General features: G+C 39.2%; 3 protein-coding genes across 9 annotated transcripts in view; all 3 read right to left on the bottom strand.

Annotated features, from left to right (window-relative positions):
* The window catches only part of LOC110064251 (uncharacterized), a 21,050-nt gene extending 13,209 nt beyond the window's left edge, over positions 1–7,841 (bottom strand). For all 4 annotated transcript variants that reach the window (XM_089275363.1, XM_089275365.1, XM_089275364.1 and 1 more), the window contains exons 1-9: positions 7,600–7,841; positions 5,308–5,564; positions 4,610–4,892; positions 3,204–3,487; positions 2,548–2,715; positions 2,008–2,051; positions 1,809–1,915; positions 1,024–1,336; positions 1–6 (exon numbers count right to left, since the gene is read on the bottom strand). The exon at positions 1–6 is cut by the window's left edge and continues 93 nt beyond it. In XM_089275363.1, the coding sequence (XP_089131489.1) occupies positions 1–6; positions 1,024–1,336; positions 1,809–1,915; positions 2,008–2,051; positions 2,548–2,715; positions 3,204–3,487; positions 4,610–4,892; positions 5,308–5,564; positions 7,600–7,716 (1,579 nt within the window). In that variant the 5' untranslated portion in view covers positions 7,717–7,841. The remainder of the gene's footprint in view (positions 7–1,023; positions 1,337–1,808; positions 1,916–2,007; positions 2,052–2,547; positions 2,716–3,203; positions 3,488–4,609; positions 4,893–5,307; positions 5,565–7,599) is intronic.
* A 2,779-nt stretch (positions 7,842–10,620) lies between these two features.
* On the bottom strand, positions 10,621–16,335 carry LOC110064253 (protein SLC31A2-like). 4 transcript variants are annotated; one of them, XM_020771281.2, is made up of 5 exons: positions 15,661–16,335; positions 14,102–14,170; positions 13,334–13,406; positions 11,624–11,777; positions 10,621–11,201 (listed from the first exon to the last, which is right to left on the bottom strand). In XM_020771281.2, exons 2-5 carry the CDS (start codon positions 14,111–14,113, stop codon positions 10,958–10,960), a joined length of 483 nt encoding a protein of 160 aa, XP_020626940.1. In that variant the 5' UTR covers positions 14,114–14,170; positions 15,661–16,335; the 3' UTR covers positions 10,621–10,957. The 4 variants fall into 4 exon arrangements, with proteins under 4 accessions (XP_020626940.1, XP_020626941.1, XP_089131495.1 ...); XM_020771282.2 differs by lacking the exon at positions 14,102–14,170; XM_089275369.1 differs by lacking the exons at positions 14,102–14,170; positions 15,661–16,335 and adding an exon at positions 13,552–13,744.
* A 5,250-nt stretch (positions 16,336–21,585) lies between these two features.
* Positions 21,586–22,976, bottom strand: LOC149102348 (uncharacterized). Its single transcript, XM_089275559.1, has 3 exons — positions 22,774–22,976; positions 22,210–22,461; positions 21,586–22,059 (listed from the first exon to the last, which is right to left on the bottom strand). Exons 1-3 carry the CDS (start codon positions 22,838–22,840, stop codon positions 21,851–21,853), a joined length of 528 nt encoding a protein of 175 aa, XP_089131685.1. The 5' UTR covers positions 22,841–22,976; the 3' UTR covers positions 21,586–21,850.
* Between the last annotated feature and the right edge of the window lie 4,319 nt (positions 22,977–27,295).

The raw sequence follows: 27,295 nt of genomic DNA, 5'->3' as shown, positions 1-27,295 counted from the left end.
CCACATCTAAACAAAAAGATGAAATAAAGTTGAAAAGCCTGTGTATACAGGGCTAAAACGATTGTCTCTCCTTGACATAGGAAGTGATGAGCCTTTCTGTGAAAACTTTATTGTTTTTTATGGGTCCGTGCCGAACCCGATAATTGAAAGGTCAGTGTTGCCAAATGCGCTTTCCGTTGGAAAAATTCCGGTTCGAATTTCCGGAAATTTCCACTGACGAAAGGAACAGCATTTTCCAGAATTGCCGCAAAAGAGGACAACCTTACGAGATACGGGCGCTTTCCATTCAACCAAAACTCGGTCGTGTGTACAGACCTCACTGTGTTCGGTCTGTACTCACGACCTCGGTCAAGATTGTCCCATACAGACCTTCTGCTCGGTTAATAAGAGCTAAATATTTGTGATTTAAACCTCGAACTCATTGAATAATTTCATGGCGAATAAAAGTGCGGGAGAGGAAAAATGCGAATGGAAAGGGCTTATCGTTTTTCCGGCACTCCGGCGTAGTCAAACGAAACATTCTGTTCCATTCGCCTTAGGAAATTTATGGAAATTCACATCGAAATTTTCGGTCGAAAAGAAAGCGCCCACGGTATACCGAAATTTTCGGGTATTTCTGACCAGAAATTTCCGTTCCATTAGGTTTCCTGCTGGAAATTCCCGAATTTTTGGTTGAATGGTTCACTTTTCTGAAATTAATTGATCAATTTCCGAATTTTCTAGAAACTTTCCCAGGAAATTTCTGCACCATTTGACCCCGTTGCAAAATATTCGGAATTTTTGGTTGAATAGAAAAACCCCAAATGTGACCTCAAGAGATGCAAAATGAAAATCAAGCTTTCTTTTCAGTTTTTGTTCTGCGTATCAAGAATGGATCCTAAAATTTTTAGAAATGGTCTGTGTCGCCTTAATTGCAAAATGAACAAAATGAAGCTGGGAATTTTTGTATGGTGTTTGTTAGTAGCTGTCTACCAAACAATTGGATTCATGCTCGTTGAACCTACATATGTTTAATAATCTCACCTTGGCAAGCGTAACTGTTAGCAAGAAACGACCCTTTGGAACAAACTCCAACACTGAAGGTCCAGCTTTTGGTGGAGCTGATTCCAGGTGTAGGGGGACCATCTGAGGTACATCCAAGGCCCACAACTGCACCACGATCCATAGTGACAGAGTAATTTCCGCGCATGCTCATTACAACCTGGGGCAGGCGGAAGTGAAGTGTGAAGCCGTTTTGATCTATGGTGACGTCACTGGAAGAACGCGTGCCAAGTCTGTATATCACGTGACCTTTCAAGATGATTCGTATAAATTTCGAATGACGTGGTCTCTTGATCTAGTTTGGAGAAAAGAATGCTTGCTAATATCGAATCTGTTTTTCAGTTTGTATACTATCTTTTAGCCTGTGGTATTTTGTTTGATATCCTTCTTTTTTGTTAATTCTGTTTTATTTTAATTGAGATGTCATTCCCATATGAACATATGCCTTTGTCAAACAAAACAACGTCACAGATCCTTATTGTCGTTGTTACTGAGTCAGTAAAGAGGTTGGTAAATAACGCCTTGTAAATTGACCTCCGAAATCCCCTTAAGCTCTTTGGATGGGAATGGTAAGAAGGTCAGGTGGGATTTTTTTTAGGCCTATTTACAAAATTAGACCAAAATCCTGAACGCTGGGAGTTTCCCGCAAGCAGTGGCCTCGGAGCTCAGTTTCATTTCGAAGGGCAAGCTACTTGTTATCAGTCTAAGTTTGGAAAGAGAAATTTTTTCACCGTCCTGCTGCGCAGGTTTTAAGCGGCTTACATTACCTGTTGGTCAAACGTAATGTTAAAATCAACGAATCCAGATCCCCACGGCCAGGACAACGTGGGTATCAGAGGAGTACGGGTTGATAAAATCGGTCTTGGAGTATTGTCTGGAAATAAAAATTAGAGGCTCTTTAGTGCCAGGAGAATATCACTTCCTCTTGATCGATTCTAAAATTTTACACTTTGAGTTTGTACTTACTTGATCCAACAAGAATGGTAATGCATCTCTGGTTGCTTTCCATTCTGTAAAGAGAAAAGAATTTTCATCAACTTACGATATCATAGCTTGTAACCATTTTCAGAAACGTTGCAATAACCTCTGCGAACAATCTCCTTTATTAGACAGGACTCCAAGCCCGGTGGGGCGGTGGGACTCCCATATGAAAAGTAACGGGGGTGCTGGTCGGAAATTTTGAAAAGAATCCCTAAGAGGTACCAAGATCCTGCTTGGTGGGCGTGGCTTGAAATGTTTTTCACCCCTAAGAGGTATCAGTTCTAAGACAGCAAATTATCTTCTGTCCTATTTTTTCGGCTCAATACCCTAAAAGGTACAGCGAAAGCTCCCGCTGTGGACCTGTTGAGGCCGAACACCCTAAGAGGAACTAAAACCGCGCTTTTAACCCCTAAAAGGTACGACGAGCACGGAACATCCCCTTCTTTTTTATATGGGAGTTCCCCCCTCGGGAATGCAGGGTAAATAGCCCTTAAAAGCTCGCAGAAACCTGTTGAAGGCTCTTACCCATAATCGTCTATTGCTTTGAAGCAGAAAATATGGCGTCCCTTCTGAGATGACCTTGGACTCCACGATACGTTCTTGTAGTAGACAGTATCCCCGACGTTATCAGTGTAGTTCAAGAGGCTGGTAAGGTTCATGTATAGTGGTGTGACTGTAATAATCTCAGCAATCCTAAAACAAAACAGTTGAGTTTAGCTGGTGAGAAAATTTACTCCACGTCTTGGAATACGTTAAGTCTTTTTACAAATTGAGATTACAGAGACATCAACCCATTAAGTGATGCGGTTTCTACTGTCGTTATTCCTTCAAATAATTTACAATCCATCAATCAATCAATTAATCAATCAATTTATTAATGTCAATACACGGGACGGGGTTACCCTCACTGTTCAAACCAGGGGCTCATTTATAAAGATCATGCACAACTTTCTTGATCATCAAGTAAGTAATTGCCTTTCTTTTCTCGAAATAACTTCAGTGTGACACTGAAGGACCGTAAAGGATGTGTATATAACAGGGTAGTAATTGAGACGAGACTCGGCATGCGCGATAAGGCCTGTTACATTATAACCACTGACAGATTTCTTTTCAATTGTATGATTATAAGAGGGTCATTGAACTATCTCATATTACACATGTTTTGTCCGTTGGAAGGCTACCTTCTTGAAGAATCGATATGTTTGGCTTCAATGATGCTATAAAAGATACCACCGTCCGGCACCTCCTCACAAGATCCATCATTCGGGCTCTGTCCAATCAGCAATGGGGCCCTGTTACAGGGTCCTGAAGAAGAAGCCACATGTACCAAGAACTGTAGGCTCACATGACTGAATGGAGTGGCCGTTTGAAAATTTGTTGTGGAAGCTGGAAAGTCCTCTAAGGTGATAGCTACTGCGTGCCAACCGAGGGCTGCATTGCTGTGGAGTCTAAGGGTACATCTTTCCTGTTTGCAACGAAATAAAAATACCGTATTACACCAAACAAAGAAACGCTAGGAATCATGCCCAGGGGGAAGGGGGTACTCCCAGAAAAATTGTATGGGGTTGTGCAGCCTGCTTCCCAAAAACCCTACCCTATTTAAGACAAAAATCTGTGATTTTCTCTACCCTATTTAGGACTGGACTTTTAAATATTCAGACCTGCCTTATGATTGATCTCTAGTTCAGACCGATGTTAAAAGCATTGTGGAGGGCTTTTGCTGATAGTCATCGATAATAATGAAAAAGTAGCTTCTTCTAAAAGACAATCTGAATTCAAGACTAGAGTGCAAAAACCATAAACGGCCAAAATCGATACACCAGCTATTTATGACCAGGACGGCTAAAAAACCATACCATTTGGAGCCGCTCATACCTACATAGCCCATATTAGGGAGTACACCCTACCCCGAGGGTCATCATGCATATGAATATGCTGCGATTGTCCTTGCATAATTCTTATGTCTAAGTTTTTTCAAGGGAAATAACGATAGTCTGATCAAGACGGTTTAGCGACTCAGTTTGTAATGAATGCCTGTTTTATTTATATCTTGCAAACACAACTTTTAAAAGAGAAACGTTTGCAAGCAATTTATTAGCAAATCGTATGATAAAACCAGTCAACAAAAGTGTGTGATTTTGAGCTTGAAGAAGTATGTCCACCTATTTTTTTGGGCTGTTCGCTTATTGTGTTTTGTATGATAATGTTGTTTAAAGGTCTAGAGGAGCAATGTTTATGTGACAATACTTATTTGATCGTGTAGATGAGGAAAACTGGCCATGTGATAAATATATTTGCCGAAAGGCTGGCGTGTTAGCTTTTATGCGGCAAACAAAAGCTGTCACACACGAAAAAAAGCTCATGTAGACAACTCGTCACATAAAATGTGCAAATATGCATGTAAGTGCCATATTTTTCGAGCGCGACTAAGCAGCCCCGCCTTGTTTCTGCATATCTCTGCTGTCCAGCGTCATTACTGGCGCACTAAACTTTGAACTATTGACAAATATTTGCTGAGCCATCCACATGATAAAATATATATTTTACATTCAAATTGTATAGACCAGGTTTAATGCCTTTGGCTTACTTCGTCCAGAGTGCCACTGGAACTGAATCCCCGGCAAACACCACCGCATTCTCTTTGAGAACCATTTGACCATCTGCAGCGCACTTTGTCGCCGTCCGAGTCCTCCGCGGGAATAGCTATTGTTTTCGAGCAGCCTCGCTGGTGTCGGACAATGGGCGAGAGTGCAGAGATTGGAGACGAGTTAATTATTCCGTTATCTTGTCGTCTGGTTAGATTGACAGTGGTCGACAGAAACCAGTTTCCACCTCCATTTGCTAATGAGATCCAACAGCAGCTCGAGTAACTGGACAGAAACAATACATTTAGCCGTATGCTTTAGAAAAGAAATATTCATTTCCGTATTCAACAAGACGGAGACAACCACGCGATGGAAAAATTGCTAGAGCCGTAGCTATCTAAAATCCAACTTTTCGATAGAATTGTTACGCAAAGGTCCCACTACATATGCGCCTTTCAAACAACCAGACATCTAAATACAATTGAATAATGCTATACGATTCGAAACGTTCCTAGTTTTGGCGAAAAAAAGATTTTATTCACAATACTGTATACGTAGTTTTAATATTTCATCACTGTAGAAGTGTCGCCATTCTCGAAAGTTTTGCTTATAAATAAATAAATGAAACCTATTTAGAGTAAGGCTATAAATACAAACTGAAGGCCACACCATGCTCAGAGACTTAAAATAACTGGCTCACCTCACCAGCCAAGGACCATCATCCGGGAAAGTGTAGTTAAAAGTGTTTTCACCTTGTGTCCAGTCCTCGCTGACACTGAAGTCCGTGCAGTGGTATCCAGTATCTGCTACAGTCCTAGACCCATAATAACCCCTGTCATAGCTTGCAGACCAGGTGCCTCCACTTCCAACAATGCTCTGCTGCGCGACCATTGCACTGTCGCAGAAGTAGCTGTTTGAGAACGATCTTCGAAAACCCAATCGGAAGTTGAAATTTACCTGAAACAAAACATGTTGGTTTACCTAACTTTATCAAAGCTTTATTCCACTTCCGTCTTCATCCTTGCAAACATTTTGAGGTTTCATCGCGAGTTTTGCATTTTGTTCAGCTTGAAGTATCTGTTTGTGTCTCTTTACGACCAAGTTTCAGGAATATTAAAAGACCTTGTCACGTTATCCAGTCGTGTGTTTGCTTGCTTGGTATCGAGCTGTTATCGATCGAATTCGGTAACGCAATAGCAAGCGAAACGTGAAAACTGCGATCGTAACTAATACGGTAAAGTGAAGCCAACATGACAAGTATCATTCGTTCGCGCGTAAGTGTTTTGAGGTTCTCATCATACCTTACGTAAATGTTTAAATAAGCTCAAGTAAATCAAACGCAGAAGTACAATTCCGAGAATCCCGGAAGTTGATTCCCATAGTTCTTTGGTGTACCAATGGTTTCTAAGCATTTTGAAGTTGTTGTTGTTGTTATTGTTGCTGTTCTTTCCGTTGACTTCGTTTACTATCCTTACCACTGGGTTATTGCCTCCAACTCAACACAACCGTCCCTGTCTTCATCGATATCGTCAATATCCATTCATTTACCAATTACTCGGATACCACGTTAAAAGCGATAAAATTCTTAGTTTTTAGAGGTGCAGTTTGCTTTCAAGACTTACAACAAATTATAACTTCAAAGGATTGTAAATCAGCCAGTTAGTGCATGTCAAGATGACAACTGTCGAAAGCGCGTGTTACTGTTTTGAGATTACTTTCAGCTCTAATCAAACACTGAAAGACGACAGTTCCAAGAATCCCGGAAGTTGATTTCAAGAAATATCTTTTGAAGACCAATGTTCTCCAAACTTTTACTGCTGGGTTCTCCAAATTATTTCTAACGCAAACACAACCATAAGAAACCAGTTTCGTTTTCTTTCTGGAAATTTTCTAGTAGAATTATGTTTTCCAAAATTATTGTTCAGACTAACACTTAATGCAAATGTTTATAGTCCCCCATACTTTGTTTACCTTAAATGGTCGCTTCATTTCATTTCATTTCATGCTAATTATTCTTTTTCAACTCCTCTTGTTGAAAATTCAGTTAATTTCCTCTTAAAATCTGGATTTCTAAATAGCCGCGGGTTTCTGAGAAAATAATTCGTAATTTTGGCTGTTCGGAACACGGCAACCCATGCACATATTTCATACAAATCTCGCCTTGTTGGAGTGCAGCCAGCATTCTTCGGATTCTCCCAACACTAGTTGCTTAAATCATGACTCCTTTTGCTCAATTTTACTAGTAATTCAATTGCTTGAATTCAGAAATCTCCAGAGGTGTGAAAATTCTAGCAACTGCAAAACTAATTCGAAAGAAGATTCAAAATATTTTTTAATGGTAAGAGTTTTCCAAGCGGCCTTGTCTTTATACACTGCATCGTAAATAGGACAAACCGGAACTTGAAATTGCTCTAAGAGCTGCGTTTATAAATTTCTATTTGCCTTCTCTCAAATAAGGCCTTTACAATGAGTCAGATTGAAACAATCTGCAATCTGCAGAAAATTCACTTTCTGTCTCATGCCTTGAAAGGAATCTTTAACTTAGCTCTAAATGTGACTTGTCGTAATCATTCGATTTAGCGCCCGGCTGGAGCGCTTGTTTTATTTTGAGAGCTGAAGGGAGGGCGCCAACTGAAGACAGGGCACTCACTTTTTTTCTGGCATTAACACCTAAGTGTGTGTGAAACAAATGAGGGGTCTTTTGCTCGAAGGAATTGGGTACTCACATAGCGTCACATCGAAACAGCATTCGAGAAAGTTGTTTTGAATGCGAGTATGTTGTGAGCTGTCCAGAAGGAAGATGAACCATAGACGAGATCTCAGTGTACTACGATGGCGCTGTACAAATGACCCGTAAGCGAAAAGGGCTACCACTAAAGGGTCATTCAAAAGGAGGGCGTATATCGGAAGGAGGCTACTAAATCGAATCATTTCGTTTCCACTTAGAAACGTTTCTAACAACCCCATTCAACTCTATATTCACATTAATTACCTTGTTCCCAATATATTCGTCAGGCTTCCAAGTTATAATTCCACCGCGAAAATGCGACGCTGTTGTCTGACTTGTGAAGATCACAAAAACAAACCAAGTGATCATAGAAGAAGCCATTGCGCTAACAGACGCAACCACGGCACTCTGCAACTGACTGACTCAGGGCGTTGGCTGAAGTTTCGATTTACAGTTTTTGCTTGGACGCGCCACGTCAATAGGGTTCCAGGAAAGTTCTTGTTTGCACAACGGAGCCATTCTTGATATCAAAAAAGTAAAGAGCCCAAAGACATATTTAATTTCCACTCATACCAATCAATCAAGGGATTTTATTTCATGAGTCTATTTCCTCCAAACCAATCGTATCAGAAAGTTATAATCACCAGCTCTGGTGAATAAACATTAGACTAATTAGTGAGTCAGATTGTTGGCATCAAGCCAGTGCAACTTTGACCCAGGTCGGGTATGTGTATTCATGGATCACGTACACTGAAAAGAAAAAAGAAACAGGAATTCTGATATGTTTATCACGCGAGCAGTGATCCGGGGAGACACTCCAATTTAAAGAGGACGGGGGTGCTCGTCGGAAATTGTGAAAAGAACCCCTAAGAGGCACCAAGATCCTCTTTTGAAGTTGTGGCTGGAGATTTTTTTCACCCCTAAGACGTACAAATTTTTTGACAAAATTAAAAGTTAGTTGAATTTCAAATATCTCCAGTCGCAAAAGCTCCGCTGTGGACCTTTTGAGGCTGAACACCCGAAGAAATACCAAAACCGCTTTTTTTAACCCCTAAAAGGTACGACGAGCGGCCCCGTTCTTTTTTGGTGAGAGTCCCCTCCCTGGGGCAGTGATTACCAAAAAGAATTGTTTGTTTTTCTGCTTCATAGAAAACAATCTGGTAGTCTGAGCATAACATGGATCATCATGTCAAAGCACAGTAAAGGGACATTACTGACGCCATTTTTCTCGAAGTCCTATTACCGTATTTGATTTCATTCACAACAAAACATTAAAAAGCCAAAACTGTTCCTGTTAACTTCCAGCTAGGAAGCTGGTTTTCAATAATAAAGTACGGCCTGTTGACTTCTGTTTCGGGCGCAACGTGAGTACCGAAATTTCGTCACCAGCAAGCAGTCTGAGTATTACATCTCTCTATTCCTCCCGTCGGCTACACGTTCTACTCTGTGGAAATCATTTTCTGATAGGGTAGTTCTTCACAGATGAAGTTGTTTCTATGATTGGCTGCCGGCTTATTGCATGCAAGTTCTACAAGCGCATTTCATAGTTATGAGATTCGTTTCAGATGTTAGTCAAATGTTCTTAAATAAATCAAAGGCAAAAGGACAGTTCCAAGAATTCCGGAAGTTGATTCTCGGAAATAGATCGTTTTCCCTCACGTGGCCAGTATCCATGCAAATCTATTGAAACAAAAGGAAGTGTTTACATAAGAAAAGAGTTCAGCTCCCACAGGATGCCAGTATGGCCGCCGTGTACCAATATGGCTGCCGTGATGTCACGTGAAAACGCTCTTTAATTTTCTTGGAGTGGGTCAGTGGTTTCCAATCCTTATCGCGGAGTTGCTGCTTCTCCGACCCAACTCCTTTCCCGTAAACGAACACAACTACTGAAACATTTTCGTTTCTGATTGATCGGCCTTTCTCGAGACCTGATAGCAATGTAACGAAAACTGTTAGCAGCTATGTAACAAAATCAAGTGTCTCCCAGGCTTTGTTGTATTATCCGCCTGTCTGGTTAGTTACTTTGTTTTGATTATCTAAAATATCTAAAATCTGCGTGTAGTCTAGGTATTTTGTTCTTTTGTTAAAAGAACTGCAGGAAATATAATTTTACATCCAGTATTTTCTGTCTTTTACAAACTATCAATAACCTATACCTGCTGTAGTGTTCGTTCAGTTTGAGCAGCGCAAAAAAAAAGAAAAAAAAAAACGGGGAAAAAGCGCAAAGTGGAGGAAAGGCGATGGGTTTGGAGGCAGGGGAGCTCTCTCTCACCAAACGGATTTCTTTTTTCGTCCGCTGTTTTTCGTGCTGTGCCCCAACTAAGGAAACACGTGGAACAGGATGAGCTATTTACAAAATCTATTTACGTAACTATGACTTTTTACACGTAACTTTAAAATGTCTTGATTATAAAGATCTCTTAGGAGGGAAAAAATATTGCCCAAAAATACTGCCCAAAAATGAAATCCCCAATTCCTTTGTTCGAAAATTCAGAACTGGGTACTGGAAATAAAAGAAACTACTCAGATGAAGAGCTGTGGAGTTGAGCTGTAGGTAATCAGAAATCTCATACCTCATACCCAGATCTCACTCTGTGGGGAAATCTGGGCCAAAGATTACGTAATCAGTATGAGATTTTCAGGTCGCTTCCTTTGGTTGAATCCCAGACGGTTCTTGAGCGCGGGTAAGATTTGCACGAGTACGAACCTAAACGTTTTTGAATTCGAGTTACTGATAACCTGACGCTAAGAGTGCTACAATCGAATTTAGGTTGAGTTAGTTGCAATGTTGAAGGCTTGTCCTTTCTGCATTCAAATCCTAAGAGAGACTACATTCCTTTCCCTCATCCACAGCCCGGGGGGGTGGGGATACTACCTTACATGGGCTATGTAGGTATGTGCGGCCCCAAAGGGTATGGTTTTTGAGCCGTTTTGGTCATAAATAGGGTATCGATTTTAGCCATTTTGATCATTAATAGGGTCTTGTTTTTGCACTCTAGTCTTAAATTGGACATGTTTTTCAGAAGAAGCTACTTTTTCATCATTATCGATAAGACCGATCAACAAAAGCCCTTCACGATGACCTTAAAGTCAGTCTGAACAAGGGAACTAAGTATAAGGCAGGTCTGAAACAGGGTATTGATAGGGTCAGGTCAGAAATAGGGTATTGAAAATCGCAGATTTTGGTCATAAATAGGGTAAGGGTTTTGGGAAGCGGGCCGCACACCCCCACCAAATTTTTCTCGGAGTATCTCTCGAATGACTGGTAAAGAAGACCCTAAGGACTAGGTTGTGAATCATTTAGTGTTTGTGTCGAAAATATATATAATACAGATCCAAGTTCTGTAATTAAATATGATGATCTTGCTGTGCTAGAATTGTAAGTAGCGCAAGAAATCTAATTATGTTGTATTGTAAGCAGTGTAAGTATTAGTATTGTTAGTAGCGTGAGTATGCGTATTGTATAGAGTAAGTGTTAGTATCGTAAGTGACGTAAGTAATAAGTTTTTTTGTAAGTAGTGTAAGTAGCTACATTAATATTGTATTGTAAACAGTGTAAGTACCAATGAATTAAAATTTTAAAAAAACTCTCCAAACAAAACAAAAAAAAAACGTTCTGTAATTAAATGTCTACAGGATGTGGATAATCTTGCCAAAGGTCACTGTAGCCATGGTGATCAATTTCATCACTGTCAATGCGCGAACCAATGAGCGGCGTCACCAAGTAATATCCTAGACCTCGACCAATCACAACAGCCACGAAGAGCCACGTGTTGTACGTCATAGCAACTAACATAAGGAAATACGCAAAAGAGAGCTCAGACACAAACAGACACGTCTTTGAAAACTGGATCGAAACGTTCGACCTGCACAAACCAAAAGAAATGTATTTGTTCATGTGGAAACGTTTCTTTAATGCATTCAACTCTTTCAATCACTGCTCGAAATATTTTAAGTTCCTCTTATGAAAAATTAAAAGTGTTACAGTATCAGTTTGTCTTAAATTTCCCGCCTCGTTCACATTTGTCTCTAAAATTATCTTCTTGTCCGTTAAAAGTTTTCGTAAGTTTTTAAGCTGACAATTGGCTCAGCGCAACAACCACAATATTAATTCCAACTTTCTTACAGTGAACTTTGGACAGGTCTGGACAAGTGGACATTTTTTTCTGGTTAAAACTAAAACAAACCGTAATTATTTTTCATAACTTGATATCAACCTGTTATCTAGTTGTTATCTAGTTAACATTGATCACAAAAAAGGTCGTCACAAACATTATTGACATCTTACTTATACTTGATGTTCTCAAAATCAGACTTCTTCGTTGTCAAAGTCTTTTCTCTTTCCTGGTGAGAAAGATGCGATCGTAAGTGGACGTGAAGACCTGTCATGCATTCGTACAGCACTGCCAGGGCTAGAACGGCCACAAAAGAACCAGTAACAGCTGCAATGAAAGAGGTCAAGTTATATATAAAATGAATAAAGTAGATCTTGTTCTACACGGAACTTTTCTAAGGTTAAAATGTTCTTATAGCGCGACGTTTCGGACAGTTTCACTGCTCTTTTTTCAGGCACCGTAATGTGGCTAAATATGGTTTCACTCTGAAAATTGGGGAGAAATAAGATCCAAAATCCACTAACTTTCATCGTTTATAGTCTTTATAGGGCGACTAGGTTGAGATTGGAAAAGACATTCGTATGTTGTGTCAAAATTAAGGCATAGGATGTAGGACGTTTAATCCGTTAAGCAATTTTGAGCAAATTAACAATAGTAAATTTATCCGAGTTCATTGGCGTGATCAATCGCGCAGTAGTGTTTGTTTATCTGATTGAAAGACGAAAAGCCAGACGAAACTTTTGACCAACTGATTAAACTTAAACCTACTGCAAAGCTTAGTTGGCTTGGCATCCTAAGACGTAGGGGACTCAATGACGTAAGTGCTCGTCGCCCTTCTACAAGGTCGGATGTTTTAAGGATGAAAACACAACATAGAGTGGTTGCAAAAGATAAGATATGGATTAACCTTGAAGGTCACTGTTGTTTTGCTTTAGAGACCTTGCATAACCGAGGTGTTTTAACGTTTTTTTTTTTCCTGCTGATATATCATCCATCATACTCGATTATAAATGAAGGAATCACAGAAATCCTTTTCCCGAGATACTGAGGCTTGTTCAGCCTCTTTATACAGAGACGGCCTTATTAGTGGAGAGGGGTGCGTGACAAGCCCATCATGTCTGCATATGGCTCGAACTGCTGAGATTCGAAATAGAAATGAAGCTCAGCTCCTCGGGTGAAAATGTTACTCCGACATTTTAATTAAATCATGAATACATTTTAAAACTAGCTTGCTATACGATGCCTTCGTTTAGGAACTTTAATTTTCGCGGCCTATGGAAAGCTTTTTTAAACAAATATTGAAATAAGCGCGCGTGAAACCGATTTGATTTTAGGAACGATGAAAGCTCGAAGACGCTTACACGATTTTTTTTTTCCTCGAGTATAACTTGAACACACTTCTCTATACAGCATATGTATTTCAACGCCTCAAGTACCCTGGTTACTCTCTGAAATATAACTGACAATTTTTCCAAATCTAATTCGTGGCAGCTAGCACTAATTCGTTTACTTTACATGGAGAAAAATTCTAGGAATGCGGAAAGGTTTATTTTTAACATTTCGGAGCGTTTCCGTTTCGTTCTCTGCCTAACACTATATGAATAGCTGAATAGCCCTTAAGAATGAATTTGCTACGTTTTTATTTTGCGAATTTGTTTTGCCGCAATCTGCGCATGAAGCGCAATAAAGCCACAGCACTGCAAAAATTAACACCGTCTAAAACAAAGAAACGTAATGTGATAGGTTTAAGTGTACAGCGAGGTCTTCAATGAAATACACGAGCCGGAGATTTGCTCGCACACAAACTGATTTGGCTGCGCTATAAACCAAGTGTTAATTATTAGAATCCCACAGCACATTCTGACCAAATTCTACTTACTCACCTTGGGTAGAGGTAGCCCTCCATTGTTGAAACAATATGATTAGTTCACTGGACGCTGCCGCAGTAAAATACATCTGAAAATCAAAAGAAGGAAGAGTTGTTTCTCAAGTTTGCCACAGCACCAGCCAAGCTGCTGAATGATGTTTGTTTCGCTACGCGCTCTCTTATGGTCTCAGGTTTTTGTATAACAAGGTAATTTACGCAAGGCATTAAGCATACGTGCTGGCTTGCTTGCAATTCTAACCGGTGTATCAGTTGCAGGTTTTCTTCCTCAGTTCTGTCAACTTTTAAGGTAGTTTATACTTGAACTCTGCCCTTGGTTTGAAGATGTTGCCAAAATTGTGCTGTAAACCAAATCCATCACTAAGCAGCTTTTTGACAAAGATCAGGACTGCTTGCTCCTTGTAAACATACCCCGATCTGTTATCCTTCAATGTTTACCATGGTAACGGAATGCCGCCATGACGCAGGAATTTTGTCTTCGGTGATCAGTTGATGGCAATTTTCACACATTTTAAAACTGGATTTTAATGGCTTACACAGTTACATCAGGAAAACTGCACAGTTCCCCGTTAGCCTGCTTGCGAGCAGGATCACCTTTGAGTCACGCGCGTGACAGGCGAAGATCTAGAGGGAATCCGCGAGGGAAGCGATACTTCGAAAGGAGTCTGGTGAAGAGGCGCTCGCATGCGTGTTCCCCAAACTTAGGCCTGCAGGGTTCTGCAGGGTTCCGCACGCTACCCGCTACAAGTTGATATTGTGTTACTACCTCGTTATCCATTTTCAGATGCTTAACACTGCTTTTCCATGGTTTAATGAGTAACAGGCGGTCTGAAAACTGTTAATTATATGAAATAAAAGTGATAGTGATTAATTAATGTGTGAGAAAAATCAGCTCTACATTGTATGTGTGTAATGTCGTCAGTGATTCCATTTAGCAGCAAAGGGAAATTATGATACTCAAAAGCACTATTTTCATACATTTGACTCCACAGCATCATAGACACGGGAATATTTGTTGACTTTCAGTTTAAGGTATATTAGCTTTCAATACAAATCTACAAACGTTCTATCACGAATACCGTTCTCTGATTGATTACACAATTCTATTCTGTTGTAGATAATAAGAAGCCATTTTTAACAAAATGATAGCCTCATTTTGCGTTTACGAAGTGACTGTGAAGAGGATTTAGGTAAAGTTTTGAACAACTGGTATATTTATATTAAAACAATTAAAATATTCGCTCTCGATATTTATGAGTGGTGGCTGACTTGTCACGCGATATTAATCTCGAGCACATAATCTAATTGTTTTATAAATATCCATGGTTTTAATGCATTGCGCAAACGTAGATCACGACCTTGCATGCTTTAGAGTCTGTTTGCGTGGGAAACAATTCAAGAAAACACAAACAGCACATTCCACGTAACACAAATTTATTAGTCGTCACCCTACTGACAACTGCAACGAGAAAAGAAAGACGGTGAATTTTGCCTTTTAATAGGAAATGACGATAATAACGGAATTCTCGGCGTATTGACTGCCCGCAAAAGCAATACCGCCATATTCCTGACTGATCAGTATTTCCTGAAATAAGGCCAACCTGATATTTCATGTTTTCTTCCGTTAAGATTATTCGAAACTCGCACTAAAAATATTCGGAACAACACCACAAAAGAATATTTACCTTCCGACAAAACCAAAACGTGTAGTATATGGTGCAATAATTTCTAATTTGAACTTTATATACATGCCACGTTTAGTTACAACTCTTGAATTAGCAGCAACATTGTCGTGATCCTAAACTAATTTTGCTCAAAACGGTAATAAAAAGCAGACAATGCTGTCCCGCTGCTGATTTATAAAATAAGAATTTCATAAACTCTCACTCAGTATATAAATTGGGCACAATCCCTTTTTTGGCGACATGATTTTCGAGCCTCTCCTTTCCCAGACGTCACTTTTAAAATACGACGGTATATTGCTCAGTTTACTAGCTTTCTCGATCGGTTCCTTTGTGGGGCACCATTATTGCATGTAAAATTATACCTTATTGGTGCATTTCGTATGATCCTTTTTATCTTACCGAGCTTTCCGGCTTCATGGTATAAATCGAGCCTAGGTATAAACCCGGGGTATAAACATGAACTGCACCGAATTAATTGTATTCTATACTATAGGGACAGCAAATTAACGTGTATAGATCATTGATCGACGAAAACTGAGTAGTCGCATTTAACTACATATGCTACAAATTAATTTTAGTTCTTTCAATCACTGACTAGTGATTTTTCAACACATAGAGGTCAACAGACAATCTAATTTACCTGGATTGATCTGTCGCGTTGCTCTGTGTTTCTATTCTTTGTAAAATCAGATGGATGAAGCTTACTTCTCAGTTAAGCCCCAGGAATACCAGAGAAAGAAATACCTTTCTTAACAAAGTTTCATACGGGCAACAGAAATGATTCCTCTCGTATTCCTCAGTACGCCGGTCAGTACTTCAAAATATATAAGCTATTACGTCAGTAGAGCGACGAAAAGTGCGTTCCTTGTTGCCTAGCAATTTGCTCCCACGAAAATTAAAGTGGCTTCCTATAGTTTTAAAGAAGTAAATGAGCCCAACCTTTAACTCTTTATTTGTCTTCAGGATGTCTTGCTCCAACTAACAACTGTTTACTTAAGTCTTTAACCAACATATGCGAGAAAATACAACTACAGTGTACGTAAGGAAGAGTTTTAGTTCTTGATCTCCTTCGGCCAGGATTATAACATTTCCATATCCTGACAGATACTGAGCTCCATGGGAGGCCTGTCAGAAAGATCTTTCATTTTGTTGAACCTTCATGGGTCAATTAGGTCAATAAAATGTCTCATTTCTTATCAATGGCAGACGCTTTCGTGTCGTTAATAGAGACGGCTTAATAGAGACGGCTTGGAAAAAGAGATTCTATTTCTCAGCAACGCAAACGCCAGCAAAAAAACAAAAAACAAAAAAAACATTGGTGCCATGCTCCCGCGGTTAGGTGGCGTCTCGTTCGCCATCATGGTAAAGAAGTGCAAATGTCCCTGGGTATCTTGCGCTTGTCCGTGGAGCTCACTTTCGTGCTGCACGTCTCAACGAATTTTTCATAAATCTCCGAATTACATTTAGGTTCGAGTCAAACGTAGTAGCGTACATCAGTCTTTTCGAGTTTACTTTTTATCCCCAAACAAACGTTGTCGCGTCCATTTGCTCTGAAAGTAGTATCTTTTGGTTTCAAAAAAAGCTCGAGCCATGCGTAGTATAGTGTAACTATGTAACCATTTTTTAATAAAAATATTAAAAGTAATAAATCTCTTTCTCCATATGCATGCCGCGTGCTCATATTCCCCACACCTTCAAAAAACTTGAGGCACTCTGGTTTGGCCCCGTCCACACTGCGCCGGATGAATACTAAAAGGCAGCTTTATTTCTCCAGTTAGGCCTACCGTCCACACTAATCCGTCACGATGACTGATGACCGCCCGATATTTTTTCAAAAACAAATCCAAAATGGCCGCTGATTGTTGCGTTTTCAAATTTCTCCGGCGTAGTGTGGACGGAAAACATTTGATGCGTTTTCAGAGTGAAAACGCCGTTGTCAAATTTCTCCGGCCTAGTGTGGACGGGGCCTTTGGCTTTGCCGTTTTTCTACTTAAGGTATCAACACCGGCAAATAAAGGACATTTTGAAAAATAAAAAATATATATAATATTAGTGCTGTAAGAATTATTTTCCTATTAGGATGAGTTATCGGTGACTGGAGTCACGGAAATGTCAATTTTTTTTTTCAAGTTGAATCATCTGAAGGTGTCAAATTGGTTAATTAGTAAACTGGTCAAAATCAAGAAATTTGTATTTTTCTTGCATGGTATTTTAAAATCTTGCAAATACCGCTTAGAGATACATTCAGCAGAACAGTTTACACCAATATAGTTTCAGCCCCAGTTGTAAATGAAAGATTTCCAACTAAAATGTGCAATTTTCTGTTTGCAAAATTTTATTAACTTTGTTAATGTTTTTTTCGTCATTTTTTTCAGTATAGCTGCAGTCAGTTTTCTCTCCGATTTCTATCTCGTAAGAACAACAATCTGATCATAGCTTGACGCATAGTTTGAATTCTCAAACAATAAATGATTGGGTTACTAAATGAATTCAGGATAAGAAAAGAAAGTACAAGTGGACGAAACCTATCAAGCCATCGCGGATCCCAGGTGAACATTACACCAAAATTAATGAAAACACCTGGTAACAGAGACAACACAACAAAACCAATAATAACAGCAGTGGTTTTCCAGGCCTTCTTTTCCTTCAGAAAGTGTTCAGTGTCTTCTCCTGTAGGAATCTGTTCAGTTCGGATTTGCCTTTCATGGCGTCTTGTGACCAAATAAACAGAAACATGACAATACACCATTATTAATACACAGGTAAACGTCAAACCTTGGAGGACGAAGACAGGAAGCGAAGTATCTACTAACAATTTGAAAATGGTGAACGCCCCAGCTAAACACCAGGAAAATGCTATAGTTATCGCTAAGCGAAATTTGGTTACAATGTTGTAGTACTGCAACGAATAACGTATAGCGATATAACGATCAACGCTAATCACCCCGAGATGAAAAAGTGACGTTAAAACAGAGAGAAACCTTAACGGAGAAACAATCTTTTTCACTAAGGTGCAGTATGTTGTCACTGAACCGCCAGCAATTGCGAAGATTTCCCCTGCGATGGAGGCTGGTAAAATGGCAGTTCCCGTTAGCAGATCTGTTCCTGCCAAAGAGGCTAACAGTATGTTGCTTGCACTTTGAAGTCTATGTGTCGTCCTAACTGCAGCTATGACTAACACATTCATAAGAATAACGAAAGGACAGCAAAACACCTCGAGAATTATAGACGCCAATGTAACTGAGAAGCTTATCATGAAATATTCCTCATCTTGGAATCGGTGACAGTATTCTCTTGGAAGTGGGACTGTCGAGTTGGTAACATCTAAGGAGGTGTTTTGGTACATTGACATGGTCTTTGGAATTTGTGAGGCAGAATGTTGCAATTTACCTTCGAAGTAGCGATTAACATATTGTCATGCAAATCGGCGGTGTTGAAGCTCAACGGACGGGCTTAAAGAGTGCGCGGCACGGAATCAGGGATTTGTTATCTTTAATAACATTAATGTCACTGAAAAAGTTCCACCGGAAATAAAATATAATAACGATGTTGAACGTGGCACGAAAACGTTAACACCATGGTGCATGCATGGTCAAAGAATGTGAATCTACTTTAAACTCCAGTAACATTTGAAAAACAAACAAATGTTTTTGGAACCAGTAAAAAAGGTGTTTCTTATAACTTCATGTTTCCTTTCCTTTTTGTGCCGATATATTGTAATGCTTCGTGAAATCTAGATAAGCCTTTGTTGATTCGAACTTTAGAATATAATAAATCAGAAAATATCCTTTTTGGTTATTGCCCAAAACAGCCATAACTTACTTTTAAAGTCTGACATGAAGCTGAGAAATACAACTTGTGTCTTGTCCAACATTCTTTTCCAGCCCAAAAGCCTGCTAATTCTTCAGTGTTGACAAGCTTCCCTTTGGAAAAATCTGTTTAATTTAATTCGAAACAAGAATTTACTGAAGATTATCTAAGATTACTAGCAAGCTCTATTCTAAAAAACTGAGTAATACATTTCGGCGCGGTGCTTAATCTTTGTATTACTGAATTCTTTCATTTACGATTTTATTAAAAAGAAGCCGTCACAAAAAGTGGTGCAGAATATTCATGCATTAGTCTAGGATTTTCATTAAAATTATCCGAAGACGATATGCATGTACACACATATTCCTTTGGTAGCTTTGCCATCGGAAAAAAAAGCGATCAACTTGGGTTACGATCGCTCAAACCGGTTTCATTGCTACCAAAGCAGAAGTATACGTTGTTACGCTAAATGTGATTAAAAGGTGCAATACATGTTGCACTTGTTTATAGCCGGGTGTGACTCCAGTGATTTAAAAAAGATTGATGAAGCTATGCTTGCACAGGAAAATAACTTTAATGTTTGATATCCATAAAATTACTTTTAAACATTTTTAGCCTTGTAAATATTTGTCAATATTTGCGAATTTTATGGATATCGAACAGGTAAAACACCAAACGTTTTCGACATGATGTCATCTTCAGGGTGAAAATGCCGTCCGCTTCTGTCATAATTTATAACCGTTAAGTAATATCCGATGGGAACAGTGTCGCCATGTAACAGTGAATGTTTGAGTATCCTTATTTCTCTCATGCAGGATCTTGTACAAGAGACTATTCTTTGAAGAAATTTAAAATAAAGAAAAAACACGGTGTTTTTTCTTCTTTTTTCTCCTTCTGATACTGTCTCGATAAGACGTTTCGTCTAGTTTCGGAATTTCGGCAAATTTTGATAGGGTATAATTTGCGGGTTATTATGTTTCTCTTCACAGTTTTGTAGTTTTTGGACAACCCTTATGCCCCGCCCCCCACAACCCCCTCCATAGGAAAGAGATAAGCAGCAAATTCTCACTGTAGAGTTCCGAAATTTTTAGGCATACTTGATCAACCCATTTCAGTTCCGTAAATGTTTATGTCAAATTCAATTTTGAAACAATCATATGCAACAAAAGTGAGATGGCATTACCATGTTATAAAGATATCTCTCTCGTATGCAAAACTATGAAATAATCACGATACTGCAGCACATACAATGACATGTAGCCCCAATGATGCAGTCTCTTTAGAAACACAAGGTAATTCACTCAGGGAAGCAAAATGACTTAATATAAAGACTACATTTAAGACTTCATTCAACAGCAATTAAATAAACTCACAAAATTATTATCAGGAACCACAGGGCCTTGACGGCCTGTCGTTATTTTTACGCTAAATGATCTTTGCAAGATTTCCCTATATTTCAAAGCTCGTTGCTTCTTTGAATTCGGTTGTTGAATTAGTAGCTAACCATGATAACCTAAACCATGTGTAAGTTCAGTTTTAACTTTTTTAAAAGACTTTAAAAAGCGAAGTGCCCACCTCAGAGCATTAGTCAATTTGATTGACTCCGTAGCTCTCTGGGTTCCATTATCAGTCGTGTGGCGAGAAATGCGCAAAGCGGGGCTGATCTGCCGGTGCCTGGAAACTACTACGTCCCAGTCTTTTCCTAAAACTCTCGGCTGACGTGCAATCTCGCGCGCTGCGAGGAGAATGGTGAAATAGGCGCTCATAGTCCTAAAAAGTCTCAGAATTCTTCTTTTTTTTTACATTACAGATATAGTTCTAGTTCATTTGCGGGCTCTTCCCGGGCGATAGGTCTCTATTATTACGCTCCTACCAGAGCTGAAAGTCGCGTACGGTACACAAACTTTAATTTGCCATAGAAGTGAAGACTGGAAAAAGAAAACGTAAAATATTGATAAACAAAGCGGTCAAATTTGATTAGCATCAAAAACAAACTTCCAGTTTGATTGCCTCTGAGAATAAAAAGCGTTCACACCACCAAGTAAGAAAGGAAAAAGTTCGGAAAATAAACCGTCCCCAAAACCAAACTTTGATGCAAGGCTGCGCATGCACAAAGCGACCTCTACCAAATTCAGACCTCCTCCTCCCTCTCCCACCTCTGCTTAAATTTGCCCAAGAGCATTTGAAGGCACAGAGAGCTTTCTATTTGTCATTCGCAACTCTTTCAATAAAGGTCTATAAACGCAAGATCGAGATGTCCGAAATTCTCAAATTACTTTGGGCTATTTTTTGGGGTGGAGTAGATGGGAAAGTGAAACGAAAGAAATAGTAGTGTTGATGTTAAAGGTGGAGGTGCTGATAAAAGTGAATGGTCACAGTGATGTAAAGGTAGATAATAACAAAAATTTGGAATCGCGGAGGAGCTCCCACAATCTGCTCGTCGCCGAACTTTGTTTCGTAACCACGGTGCCTTTATTCGATGTCTGTGTTCTAGTTTCTTTCGGTAATGAGAGTTTTTATACCTTTGTTAACATGGTATTTTGCGGGAAGAGCTGGATATTGATGTGGGGTCAATACAAAACATACACCTGGGTTAATTGCTATCAAATTTTGCGCGCGCGAGGAGGCCTCGTGAAAAGACCGCTGACGAAACATCAATTGATCGGTTTGCAAGTTGTGGACCCAGGGTTTTCGGCCCGGGCTCTGTCGCTCACCTCCCTCTCCTTCCCGAAAAATATCAAAAAGCAAGCAGGTATGTTTTAAATCAGCGCTTATTAAAGCTTTAACCTCTGCAAACTATATTTTTGAATCTATATAACTAAATCTGTTCTAGAACACAAGAAACAAAACCACGACAAAGTAAATCGTCAATGATGGCCGTACGGGTGTGGTCGAGGTAGATTTTGTTTTACACTGAAAAAGCTAATTCTAAAAACAAAATGCCGTTATCGCTATCTATTGTCCCTTAAAAACCTTTTGGATTGCTCTTTTGTTAAGACGAAGAATCTGAAAATCGTCTCTTAGTTTGTTAGCTTAGCACTCCAGCAGAGAAAGCAAAAACCGAAGCAGGCACGCTTACGACGGCGAACGGTTTTGTTCTTGTCAGAGCAACCCTGAGAGGCCTGGAAATGAACCTGCAGTCCCACCCGGCATTGCTTCATTTTGGTCAAATCTTTGCTGGCGATTTCAGAATTGATTTTCTTAACCATCCCCGCTCCAAAGATGTCCGCTGCAAAAGATCAGAAAAGAAGTATTCTATTTAATATCAAATGAACTCCAAATAGTAAAAAGCCACCACTTAGCTTTCTTTTCAGTAATTTTCGTCGAAGCATTTCATAGAGACATGCAACTTCTGAAGGTTCAAAAAGCTAGGATTTACCTGGCAGTAAAGTCTGCAGTTCTTGGTCAATCTCTCGCAGCCGTGAACAGTCTACTACTTTGTAGTAGAGGAAGGCCTTTCTATAGACTGGCGTGTTACTTCCGGGTTCGCTCACCAACTTTGTGGTGACCTCTTTTTTATACCCGTGACTCTCGAGGTCTACCTTCTCCAACAGTACCAGCATCTTCTGATCTGACATTTTGAAACTGGGATCGAAGACTTTCACTTCTATGGATTCTTTCACGGTAGCATCTATAAAGAAACAGTACAAAATTTGTTGAGCACAAAGAAAATAACCATTCTTGAGGCTAAAATGTTACTGATACAAAAACATGTACTGTAATGAAATTAAGAATAACGAAAGTTCGATAATTTTCTTCGTTTCTTCAAAAAATATCAACAAAATTCTTAACAAATATTTTTGCAGCATATCTCGGTGCTTTTGGACTATTTAACCAGTCTCAGTCACGAGGGATTGTACCGTTACCGTTACAATTAGCTGCCATTTAGGGATGCCCAGTGTACCGCGTCTTAAGGCAGAGAAAGGGAGTAATTCAGACGTACCGACAGTCGATGAAAAGAAAAGAAATCCAATCAGGCCTGGAATCAAGTAAGAAAACATCATCGTCATTTCGGAGTGGAACGTTGCTCTTCACGAAGGTTTCGCCGCGGACGTGTCTCTCTTGAAACCGAAACGCTTGGTAAAGAAACGACCGAACTGTGGCAATTTATAATCTCAATGATCGACGCGGCGATGAACTGTTTTAGAACAGCGGCAAACAATCGCCAGGATTTTGTAACATGAAAAAGTCGGTTCCGTCTACGTGTACCGCAGCGAAATGACAGGAAGATATACTGCTTGAAAACAATACGACCCGCGGACAGCACTTGCTAAGACAATTTTTTATCAATAGTAAAATGAATAATTTAAGAATAATTTAACGCGAAGTAAAAAATGTAGGAATGGGCAGATGCTATACTGAACTATAAGCAACTGTAAACGGTCACCGATTAAGTCCATCACTCATTCCTTAATTTTTGCGAAGGACAAGAGTGGTATACTGTAGCTGAGTAGTCGGCTGTAGCTCTATACAAGTGCCCTGACAGACTGAAAGACCGGAATTCTTCCGTGAACATTTTCCATCCAATCTCGATTCATCTATCTAATAACTGTAAGAAAAATCGGCATTGTCACTTCATTCCTCGTGTTTTTGTTGTTGTTTTTTTTTTGTTAATGCGAAAAAGCGCTAGCACTGCTTTAAAAACTATCGAAAATTGCTCAGTCACTTTACTGGTATGCAAATCTTTCGCAAAACACGGGCGTCGCACTGACAAACTTGTGTTTACTTTTCCAAAAGTTCAAACTCAATCAATCTTTGCTCTTTGCAGATCTCATGCACTATACAAAAAGAAATAAAATACTTCAATGGATTTTCGTATTACAGAAGTCTGAAGGTTACCGTACACCTTTAGAGGTGTCTCACGTCCAAGCGATGTAGTGCGTCCGGTTTAAACTGTAGATACCAAAACCCCTATATCAAATTAAAGCTTATAGAGCTGGCTATCAAACTATACCAAGAATTTTGAAATATAATGAATTATCGAATTTTTCACAACCACTAAATGCAAGCTTCCGAATCACCTTTTGGAAGCTACAAGTCGAAGCGATTTTTTTTTTCGCATATTTAATTTGTCCCCCAGTTTCCGGACCGAAAGCGCTAAAAAACTTGTCTGCGATTTGCCATATTCTGTTTCAGTAACTTCAGTGAGAAGTTACAGAATATTTTGGAAATAGAATTAAAAAAGAATGGAGTCATCGCAGAAAAAATCGCTTTGGGATCAAAAATATTTGGAAATAAAAAACTTGCAGACATGGTTTTGTTGTTTATATGTCAAACTAGCTACTGTCCAAGACTAGCTACTGTCCAAGGAGACAGTAGCTAGAGAACAAATTCCCTTTGACTTGAAGCTTTCAAAAGGGACCAAAAAGATGATTCGGACCAAAAAGATGTTTCGCTACATCCGTTTGGACACGAGACGTCTCTAAAGGCAACCTTAAACAAGAAAATAACAAAGTCAAGTAACTTTTCTTCCAATTAAAGAAACCATCGATATATGAAGCCATAACCACAACTTAACACACCAATAATAAAAATTCCCTCCGTTATGAATTGACAACTACTGCGGCAAGCCTGAGCATTAGTAAAGAACTTGCTACGATTCAGCCTCATTCAAAAAGTCAAACCATATCTGAAATAAAATATCCTGGTCCCAGAGGTTTTCCTTGATTTTTCTTCTTTTCGCGAAACGGCGAACACGAGTGGCGCGAAGCGCCGCTTCGCGACTCGTGTTATCACCGCTTCGCGGCTGTCTCGCAGCTCTCTCATGCGGAGAAAAATCAAGAGAAGAGAAAAATCAAGAAAAACCTCTGGGACCAGGGTAGAAATAAAAACTCTCTACTGAAAAATCACGAGGAAACTTTATATTTTTAAAATAATATACAATCGTCACAGGGGACCCCAACACTTTATCAGCAATAAAAATAAATACATGTACTGTTATTTACCTGTGTTCCTGTGTCTTTATTTTTGAGTCGTTTCGGAAGGGATTTGAATGAAGCGAAGGATAATAGAAACTATGACGCTCCAAAGCGGCAGACGTGATAATATTCGGAAATGTAAACTGCCTTCGCTTCATCATGATTCAAATCCTTTCTAAAACGACTCAAAAAGACTCAAGAACACAGGTAAATAACAGTACATTTATTTTACTTCTGATTTAGAGTTCGGGTCCCCTGTGCACTGCTCTGCGATATTACTGTAACCCTATTTGTGATAGTAGCAGTGGATTGTACGTATGATTTTGTGCTCTTCGATCCCGTTTTAATGATAACTGAGGGACAGTGTATTTGACGAAGAAAATACAAACTCACTTTATCTGTCTTATTCGATTCCTTCAAACATTTACCCATTAAAATTCCTCGGAAACTGTTGGAAGGAGAAGGTACTACACTGAACTAAAAGTAACGTTAACGGGAAACAAAGTTCGTGTCTTCTATGTTTTTGTTCTGGGAGAATAAGGCCATAGATGGCATACAATTGTAGATAGCACTATGCAAACAGGAAGAGAGAAGGAATTTAACGATCTCTAAACGACTAGAAACATTTATTTTTTTCTGGTTTTGACAATCACTACATAAATCTAAATCAAGAATGGAGGAAAAAGACCAAAGTTTTCACATGATCCTTAATGCTTTTTCTTGTCTGCGTCAAAAGCACTAGTTTGAAATTCACTATGATTGCGGAACGTCCAGATGCAAATCTTTGGCAAAAACGAGTTTAAGAAAATGCTTTTTTTAAAGATCAATCAAGGCCACAGACAATGTTTGTTCTTTGGCTTCAAAGTTATCAAACTTCCGTCTTTAGAAAATCCTAAATAACGTGGTGAATTAATGAACTAATATTCAAAAACGTATTTTTGAATGAAGCAACCTTGGATAACACTATTCTGGTACTTACTGCGGCACTCGATAATTCTCAACTCTTGTTTCTTTTGGTCAGGAAGCGATGTGTAACATGCAGAAAGCCTAGTTTTCCTCAGTCTGAAAAAAATGGAATATTCAACATTAGTAAAGAATAAAGAAGCATCAGCAACCTAACGGAGTGAATTCCAGGTTTGAGGCGAGTACTTGAAAACACGCAGACGTGTTTTGAAGCTGTCCGCAAAAAGGACAACCACGATTAAGCTATATGTGAATGATATAGATAATTCTGTCGTAATTGTTGCTCATGAATGTACCGTTCTTACAATACTGGATGAGGGAACATCCAACACACTGGATGGTTATGTCCAAGGAAAGAAAATGTCTTACAGTTAATTAAACAAATGACGCTACGGAGATATTTTTCTATTTTTTTTTTTTTTTTTTTAGCAAGTTAGCCGGAATAAAAAAAAAAATCATATTCTAGATAAATTAGTTTTGTCGGGAGCTTCGAAAAATCGAGGGCTCGAGAAATCGAGATTCCACTGTACTCAAATTCGGCTTAGGTGAGGACAGTGTGAATATTCCAGTTGACTTGCGCAATCCGGAATTACGCGAGCACATTACTTCCACACTGATGGAGTAATTTTATTTCAACATTGTTAACACAACACACGGCCAATCAAAAACTCAGTCATGAAAAGAAAAACACAGCTTAATCAGGTAGAACTTCTTAATAGACACTAAATTAGCGATAAAGATAATCTGAAATATTCATTGGCACCGACTACTATTCTTAAACGGTGACAATATTTCCGCTGTTGCGTCGCTCTGACTTATCGTGCATGTGTAAACAGCACACAGGCAGTCTGCGAGATTTGAGAATCTTCCAAACCAAGATATCGTTTTTCAAATGGCTTATTTAGGCTCTCAATGCCTTTTGTGCGGGTGTGGTGTAGTTATTTCAAGAACAAATTAACAAAGCCGACCCGCGATTGCTCTATTGAAATACATGACTCTCATTTCGTGACACAGACTTCCCGTCCCGCGATGATCACGGAAGTAGCAGTTATGGGTTAAATCGATTGGCAGAAAATGTCGCAGAAAAACCAATATTTACTTTTTAAGACGTTTTGTCAGAACTAAACAATTACAGTCTAGAAGTACGGTCGAGAGTTTCCGCTCGGCTAAATGGAATAGATACGACTACATGACTGCTCCTTACGGGTTTTTGTACGCCATCATTTTTAAATTGTAATGAATTCAGTCTGCTTTTTCTTACTTAATGTAGTCCGGCTTTCCGCTCAAATTATGCAAACTAAAGTATTATCTGTGAATAAACAACTTTTCCAGTATGTACAATTAAGCAGCTTTTCGATTTTACAGGGGTTTGACTGGTATCAAATTCGCTTTTCGCCAAATTATTCGTTAAACGTGTTCACTTAAAATATCAAATTGAGCCGATTCGCGGAAACATTATCACTGGTTATCCAATTCTCTGTCACCAAGTGGAGGTAAACGTTTTCTTCGTGAAGGATTTAAGACAAAGAAAATTTCAGCTAGTACCTGACAATCAGCTCTCTAGCATGCTCTTGTACGATTGCA

The sequence above is a fragment of the Orbicella faveolata genome, unplaced genomic scaffold (assembly GCF_042242905.1).
Source record: "Orbicella faveolata isolate gen_17 unplaced genomic scaffold, um_ofav_v1 contig_36, whole genome shotgun sequence".
In the NCBI taxonomy this organism is placed as follows: Eukaryota; Metazoa; Cnidaria; class Anthozoa; order Scleractinia; family Merulinidae; genus Orbicella; species Orbicella faveolata.
This window is presented reverse-complemented; position numbering and strand designations above follow the sequence as displayed.

Bases quoted from the DNA above. Each gene is read 5' to 3' on its own strand.
- LOC110064253 (XM_020771281.2), bottom strand. The intron at 11,778-13,333 runs GTGAGTAAGTAG...CTTTCATTGCAG, and splicing joins GAGGGCTACCTCTACCCAAG to CTGTTACTGGTTCTTTTGTG. The intron at 11,202-11,623 runs GTAAGATGTCAA...TGGTTTGTGCAG, and splicing joins TTTGAGAACATCAAGTATAA to GTCGAACGTTTCGATCCAGT.
- LOC149102348 (XM_089275559.1), bottom strand. From the start codon at position 22,840: ATGACGATGATGTTTTCTTACTTGATTCCAGGCCTGATTGGATTTCTT. The intron at 22,462-22,773 runs GTACGTCTGAAT...GTTTCTTTATAG, and splicing joins TTTCTTTTCATCGACTGTCG to ATGCTACCGTGAAAGAATCC. The intron at 22,060-22,209 runs GTAAATCCTAGC...GATCTTTTGCAG, and splicing joins ACTGCAGACTTTACTGCCAG to CGGACATCTTTGGAGCGGGG.